General features: G+C 50.1%; 1 protein-coding gene across 1 annotated transcript; it reads right to left on the reverse strand.

Annotated features, from left to right (window-relative positions):
• Positions 1–987: 987 nt before the first annotated feature.
• Positions 988–6,251, reverse strand: MAP1LC3C (microtubule associated protein 1 light chain 3 gamma). Its single transcript, XM_045876186.2, has 4 exons — positions 6,140–6,251; positions 5,983–6,038; positions 5,478–5,584; positions 988–2,743 (listed from the first exon to the last, which is right to left on the reverse strand). Exons 1-4 carry the CDS (start codon positions 6,195–6,197, stop codon positions 2,455–2,457), a joined length of 510 nt encoding a protein of 169 aa, XP_045732142.1. The 5' UTR covers positions 6,198–6,251; the 3' UTR covers positions 988–2,454.
• Between the last annotated feature and the right edge of the window lie 1,458 nt (positions 6,252–7,709).

A 7,709-nucleotide genomic window follows, 5' to 3' on the forward strand; every position in this document is an offset into this window, starting at 1 on the left:
AAATCCTGACCAAAATCAATTGAGATTCATCACCTAGGGACAGGTCAGCTGCAGTCTTGGCTCCTTGGATCGCGGTGCCCTCCCGCTGCTCCTGAGGATGGCTGTCCAGGAACCCACGCTGAGAAAGGCCACATGGAGCCCCTCCAGGCTCAGCTGGGTCCACCTTGGGCCATTCTGGTCCAGGAGTCAGATAAGAGACTGAAGAAGCCTCTGGATGATCCCAGCTCCCAGCTGTTCAAGTCACTCCCAGCCTTTCGGGTCTCCCAGCTGAGTCCCCAGACGTCAGGGAGCAGAGACAAGCTGTGGTCACTGTGCACTTTCTGGAATCCTTACCCACAGACACCATGAGCACAAAAAAGCCTGGATTGTTCTATGCCACCTATGAATTTTGGCTGGTTGGTTAGATAGCAGCAGGGAAACACTGTGCACCACAAACAAGGCAGCCAGGGGTTGACACAGGATGGAAGCCATACTGGGAATGGTCTTGGAGACCGAACAGAACACAGCAGCTCACCCAGCTATGACCCAGCATGACGACAAGCTTAGATGCTGGATTCCAGAGCAGGCACGGAAATGGATAAGGCTGAGAGCAGGAGCACCAGCCCCGGGCACCGGCAGTTAGGTGGCTGTCCAGGGCCAACCACCTCTCATCAAGGTCAGAGTCAGTCCTGGGTCGTAGATTCATTCAGGAAGAATATTCATCCCTCAAGGTGAAGCAACAGGATGTGTCTGAAGAACAAGCATGGCAGGCACTGTTTTCTTTGGCAGATGGCAAAGAGGACTCGATGAATGGGTGTTAGAGGAAGTGAGTAGAGTGGTAGAGTGGGCAAGCCGGGCAGGGAAAGGACAGCCGAGGGCAGGAGAGAGGGCAGGCTGGCTGCCTGGGAGTTAGGAAGCTGATGCCCAGAGTGAGCAAAGGACACAGGCCAGCTCCGTGACGTGGGGGGGGGGGGGGGGGGGGGGGGGAGGATCACACCTTCCCTGAGCCTCTTTCTCCAGTTAGAATGCTTCTCCTTTCCTACTTAGCAACCTTAAAACAAACTCCAAACACCTTAGCAAAGTTGACCCTGTAGACCTGGCCCCTGCTTAACTTCTCTCCCCTTCCCCGCTGCCTCCGCCCAGAATCCTCTCCGTTTGTCAGGCTCACATGTTTGGATCTGCCCGGCCACCTTCCCTCCCTGGCATGCTCAGCCTCCACCACTGGCTCGTGGTCATCCTTCGGGTCCAAGTGAAAGTTCTTCCCTCCCAGAAGCTCTCTCTGGCCATCCTGCTGAAAGGATTAAATCTTTGAATCACCTTCTGTTTTGTTTTATTTTTCTTTATTGTACTTATAAGCATCTAAACTCGTCTCGAATATTGTCTTTTCTCCCTCCCTGGAATTGAAGTGACTCCTGAGGGCTGGGACCTTTCCTGTCTTGGTTAATGTTGTATTTCCACGACCTAGAATAGTGCTTACCATTTAGTAAGTGCTCAGTAAATGTATGTTGAGTATAAATAGGTAAAAATCCTTTCGAGACAAACTCCTATCCATGCTTCAAAACCCTGCTCAAGCTGAACACCCTGCAAAGCCTTCCCCGACAAATATGCTGGTACTTTGTGCCGCAGCTTCTAAACAAAACACCCACCATCATTCATTTGCCAAGCTCTCCTGCGCACCCCACTTTGCAGGTCTCCCCATGGGCTAAATTGGTGAACGTGGGCTCTGTAACTCAAGCAGCCAGCTGGATCTCTCAGAGTAACCTCATCAGAAGGGGTTCTCGCAGAGAATGAGGACTGCGGGCAGCGTCCAAAGCCAGACTCCCTGGGCTCCCATGCCAGCAGACCTTGTTGTGTGAGTTTGGAAAATATTTTTGACCTTGCTGGGCCTCCACTTCCTCATTGTGTAATGAAGATCACAATAATTAGCCATAGAGGGTTGTGATGAGCACACGGGGTGCCTGGCACATAGCAAACATGCACAGGAGTTAAGTGACTTTGTATTGAACAGTTGAATCTTTGGCATAAATCTGTACTGCATAAGTACACACAACAGAATCGAAGAGGAAATAAGCAAATTGAGCGAACGCTGTGGAAATACAACGGTCATCTCTGTAACAATACAGAGAAGGACCCCCGCCTCCAGATGAGCCGGTTCACACCGGCTCCACATGGGGGCTCCACAGGGACCCGTCCACAGCCCGAGGTTCCCTATGACCGAGCACACGTGGGACTCCTCCCCACACGGGGGTGAAATCAAACTCCCCAAGGGCCTGACGCTCCCACCACAGAAGACACGTAAAATCCATCTCCAGCTCACCGCACAAAACCATCACACAAGCTCACCATTTCTTACTCAGAAAAGACTTAGTATGTCCAGAGTTCCCAAGAGCCAGCCCACTGTCTTAGAGCACACAGAGCATGGGGCCCCATAAAGATACAGGGGCGGCCAGGCCTTCCTGTCCTGGGGAGTGCCGATCACTGAGGGGCAGCCCTGTTCCCTGGACCGCCTGCCACACACACAGGAGGCAGTCTGTCCCTCCACAGGTTAGAGGACTGGCTCTTGACACGCACTAGAGAGTATGGCAGGGTCCGAGCTGACCCCGAGCAGCCAAACATCTCCTGGGAGGCGTAGGTCACATACACAAAGCCGTCCTCGTCCTTGTAGTCCCTGTAGACTTCTGCCATGGTCACACTCATGCTGACGAGGCTCCTGTTGTTCACCAGCAAATAAAAGGCTTCGGTGGCCCCGAGGACCAGGCGGCTCCTGGGTGGGGAGGAGTGAGGGGGCAGGAAGGGAAAACTTTAACTGGGCAGGGAATGGGCCCCTGACCCAAGGCCTGACTCACCTCTGTTTGTCCACTGCAAACATGTTGACCCAAGGAGCCCACCTCCCCGCTCGAGCGCATTGCCCTCAAACTTGACAAGTCCCCAGGAGGGCCTGATGAAAGCAGATGCCTGCACTCCACACACACAGATTCTTTTAAAGATTTTATGTATTTATTTATTGGAGAGAGAGAGTGTGTGTACAAGCAGGGGGAGGGGCAGAGGGACAAGCAGACTCCCTGCTGAGCACAGAGCTTGACATGGGGCTCGATCTCAGGTCCCTGAGATCATTATCTGAGCCAAAGTCAGACGCTTAGCTTAACCAACTGAGCGCCCCCAGGCACTCCTCGACACCCAGAGATTCTGATTCAGCTTGCCTGGGAAGCATCTCACAGGGCTGCAGAATCATGATGCTCAGGAAGACTGAATAGCTCCCTACTCCTTCCCTGTAGATTTAAAATACCTTAAGTCCTCCCGGTTGGACCAAAATGGTCAGGCCATCCCATCATTAACTAGGAGACATACCAACACAAAAATGCTACACTAATAAGCCCCTCTTTGCTCTCAAACGCAAGGTATGTACATCGCAGACATACAAAGGAGATTCCAGTATCTCCCAGCATCTCACTGTTCAACAGCCTTGGGATGGCATTTTGGAAGGTTGTTTCTCTTTCTTTCTTTCTTTCTTTCTTTCTTTCTTTCTTTCTTTCTTTCTTTTTCTTTCTTTCTTTCTTTCTTTCTTTCTTTCTTTCTTCTTTCTTTCTCTCTCTCTTTCTTTCTCTCTTTCTCTCTTTCTCTCTTTCTTTCTTTCTTTCTTTCTTTCTTTCTTTCTTTCTTTCTTTCTTTCTTTCTTTCTTTCTTTCTTTCTTTCTTTCTTTCTTTCTTTCAGCTCCTGAGCAATGGGTAGCTGCTCTTTCCTCTCCCTACCATCCCTCCTCCCATCTCAAGGAGATGGAGAAGCAGCAAAGTTCAATTGGACATGCTGTAAATATCAAGGTCAATCTGAGGCCTGACTCCTCCTGCGGTGGAGGACAACATGGCCATGTGGACCCCCAGGTAAGGGCTATTTCCCTGCAGCATACTTCCATTTGCTCTGCTTGGAAAGACAGGCCCAGCCTGCCCACTCTGGTCTCAGAGCTTTGAACTTTCAGGTGAGCTAGGTCTATGTGGCTATGGGACACAGGTGGCTGGAAACCGATTAATTTTACAACCAGATAATCCCTCCCAAAGTAACCCCAAAGATTTCGGCTTTGACAATTGCATGGGTGTTTTGGGGTAAAAGAAGTGCTCTACAGTGGGAGTGGGTGGAGCTGAGGACAAGTGCATGGCCTTCAGCTCTGCAGGGAACTCTGTTCCCAGAGTCTGCATGCCCACCTCCTATCTCTTGCCGTGCTCTCTTTTTTCTTTAAGACTTATTTATATATTTGAGAGAGAGAGAGAGAGCATAAGCAAGAGGGGCAGAGGGAGAGGGAGAGAGAATCCCCAAGCAGACCCCACATCGAGAATGGAGCCCAGCACAGTGCTCGATCTCACAACCCTGAGATCACAAACTGAACTGAAACCAAGAGTTGGACACTTAACTGATGGCACCACCCAGCTGGCCTGCCATGCTCTCTTTCAATGAGGGTTTTGGCATTCCCTGGAGAAGGAGGCTATGGGCAGGGATTTTTGTCTGTTCTGTTCACTGCTGTAAAAGACAGAGCCTAGAAAGAACAGAAAACATAACTGATGCTCAATAAACATCCTGGAGCATCAAATGTTGAGATGGGGAGGTGGTCAGGACTGGTGGAAAAGAGAGGATGACCCCTGTCTGGGAAGGAGAAAAAGAATGGCTCTCAGAACTCCAAGGGTTGTTTCCCAGGGAGGTGGGGGAAGGGGTATAATCCTAACACTCATGTTCCCTTAGCCACCTCCACCTCACTCTGGGCCAACATAAGCTTCCCTGAGGAGAGGAAATCGGGATGTTCTTAAATAACTCGTCAAGAGAAACAGAACAGAGACAGACACACTCATAATGAATTCTTGAGTAAACAAGCAGCTATGCAACTCGAGAGGGCTGGCCTCTCCAGACTTTTCAACCCTACGAAGAATTACCCCCCAGGGGTTACATTCACATTACTCCCAAATCATTTTTACTGAAGCCATGTGTCGGGTGACACTACTTAACCCTATTAAGCTTTAAAAATAGCTCCATTTTCTTTGCTGTGCCTTAACCCAAGGGAGGACCATGTGTGGGGACGCCCTCCCTATCCTCCCTCCCAGGGTCTGAGCAGTGCAGGGGGCATTTGCCTTTTGAAGAGGTGCCCACTCCCCCAGTGCACACACACTTTAAAGGTACTGTGTTTCTACTGGGAAAATGCAGACTGGGTTTCAAGCAGCATGTGGAAAAAAGGATCTTCTGGACTAGTTCCAGAGCCAAGATGACCTCTGAAACTTCTTAGAAAAGTTGGCAGCTCTTATTCTCTTTAAACTTGTTATCTGTGGGTTCTCCCACCTGTTTAAGTTAGATTAATTCTCAGAGCATCTTTTCTGGGCACTACAGAATCTAAAAGGTGAGTCACAAAGGAAATCTTTTCTCTCTCTTCCAGAATGCCCCCATCCTCAAAACCAAACCAACTAACAAAGCAAACGGAAAAAAGCCCAGCATGCTCCCTGACGTGCACTTTGTCTCCTACCGGATGACGCTGAGGAATTGGGTCATGGTCAGCTCCTGTGGGACCAGGAACTTGGTCTTGTCCAGCGGAGGCAGGAACTTCTCCCTGGGGTAGCGTTCCACTATCACCTGTCAAGAGGGTCAGTCCCTAAGAATGTGATTCCGAGCTCTCCGTATCTTAGAAATTTAGAATAGGGAGAGACTCGGTTTTTTTCCCCTTCTTCTTGTTATTTTATTTTATTTTTCAAGGAACAGAGTATACTCCTTTTCTTCTTTTTCTTTTCTTTTTTTTTTTTTTTTAAGATTTTATTTATTTATTTGACAGAGAGAGACACAGCAAGAGAGGGAACACAAGCGGGGGGAGTGGGAGAGGGAGAAGCAGGCTTCCCGCAGAGCAGGGAGCCCTACGTGGGGCTCGATCCCAGGACCCTGGGACCGTGACCTGAGCCGAAGGCAGACGCCCAACGACTGAGCTACCCAGGTGCCCCAGGGTATACTCCTTTTCAAAAAGCACAATGAAGTCTTACCGGGATCTTGTTTGGGAACTTTGCCCGGATTCCAGCAACTTCCTCTTGTCTGGTTGCTGTGAATATTTCAAAGACAAAAGAATAAGTAAACAGCAAGAGAAGTCTGTACCCTCTTCCCTCTCTCAGGCAGTCCAGACAGCTTCCCTTAGAATTCTACCTAAGCTCTTCCTCTGCTTGAAGGGTCTGAGGCTTTGGGTTTTCTGTGGAGTCTGCATTTTGCTCAACAGCTGTGTCTGTCTCTGACTTAAAAAAAAATCCCACAACCGGGACCTAACTCATTCCTCAGCTGCTTCCAAACCGCCCACAGGAACCTAAAGGAGGCCCTTATGTAGGGCTGTGTGACATCAGGCCTCTCCAACCCTCCCTCTCCTCCCCCTCCCTGGGCAGGAGGAGGTCAGTCCCGAGGATGGAGAGAGAACAGCCACCTGCTTGCTGCTCAGGCAAAGTCACTTTGCTCACAATCAGTTCAGGCTATTTCTTTGCTGGAGAAATTAGGGTTCACAATAAAATCAGTGGCTGCGTCATCAAACAGCCTACATCTGGGCTGAGGACTCTGGAGAGGCCAAACAGCGGGTTCGCTAGGAACAATCTTGCGCTTCAGAAAGGAACCATCTTGAAGGTGGGTCAGGACGGAGCTGCCGGCCCTGAACTGGGCTGCGTTACTCCCACAACGGTCCTTGCCAGTTTTCATAGAGAGAAACCTATGATCAGAAAGGTAAAGGGATTTGCCCAAAGTCACACAGCCAGTAAGAGAGGGGGTTGGGATTAAAACTCCGATCTGGTGCCAAGTAGGGCACAGTCCAGTATATGCTGCCATTTTATCTTCTCTGCCGTAAAGGGGGGGAAGGAAGCCCAGTGACCCCCAAGATCTCCCTTCGAGAGATAAGAAACAGAGGCCCATAGGGGCTAACTGGTTTGCCTGGGATCCAATGGTTGGTAGGAGGCAAGACACAGATCTCCCAGGTCCCAGCGTCCATGGTTTGCTTCCAGACACATACGCACATCCAGGCAGACCTCTTCACTCCGAGTGAGCAGAGGGGTCACATTTCCCAGCAGAGTACCTCAACAGTGAAGTCTTCAAAGGGACATAAAGGGACATAAAGGAAGGTGATGGTACATTCTGTACGTTTGCTTCATGAATCCGAGTGTGAATCTCAGCGCTTTGGTTAATCATCAGGAATGGACATCGAGTGATTAAATGATAGCATCACTGACAAGTGGCCTCATCCTCTGTCCTTGGACATCCTCTGTCTTTAGAAAGGACACGTGTGTTCATGGGGCTGAGATAATAAGGAGCAAGTGTGGACTGCACGTCTGTAGTCAAGCAGCTTTCAAATGCACAACCTCATTTAAGCCCCAGTTGCCTTGTGGGTTGGAAGGGCAGGTAGGATGCACATCCTGTAGATGCACACTCAGCCAGGGTGCACTGAGGTGGGGGGCCACGCCAGGCCGTCCAGTTCCCAGGAGTGGGCCTAGCACCCAGGACCTGCAAAGCTGGCTCCACTCCTGGCCCTCAATTTCTGATCTTAGATAAATCACTTCATGTTACTAACTATGGTTTTCCTTGTTCCAAAATGATTACTTTTACCTGATTAAAATGGTTTGTTTTGCCTAACGTGGAGTGGTTAAGTGGGAGTTGAGTGAACTCATTTATGTGAAGCAGCTGGTGCAGGGCCTGGCACCAAGTCCGATGCCCTCCCTGCACCGGGCCTCCCCAAAGGCCCCAC

The sequence above is a fragment of the Mirounga angustirostris genome, unplaced genomic scaffold, assembly GCF_029215605.1.
Source record: "Mirounga angustirostris isolate CCGP_5_RB_7025 unplaced genomic scaffold, mMirAng1.0.hap1 SCAF_6, whole genome shotgun sequence".
NCBI classification, from domain to species: domain Eukaryota; kingdom Metazoa; phylum Chordata; class Mammalia; order Carnivora; family Phocidae; genus Mirounga; species Mirounga angustirostris.

What these genes read in the sequence shown, in the direction of transcription:
- MAP1LC3C (XM_045876186.2), bottom strand. Translation starts at nt 6,197, where the DNA reads ATGCAGACTCCACAGAAAACCCAAAGCCTCAGACCCTTCAAGCAGAGG. An exon ending in CAAGCAGAGGAAGAGCTTAG is followed by an intron (nt 6,039 to 6,139) that starts GTAGAATTCTAA and finishes AAATATTCACAG; the next exon opens with CAACCAGACAAGAGGAAGTT. An exon ending in CAATTCCTCAGCGTCATCCG is followed by an intron (nt 2,744 to 5,477) that starts GTAGGAGACAAA and finishes CTCCCCACCCAG; the next exon opens with GAGCCGCCTGGTCCTCGGGG.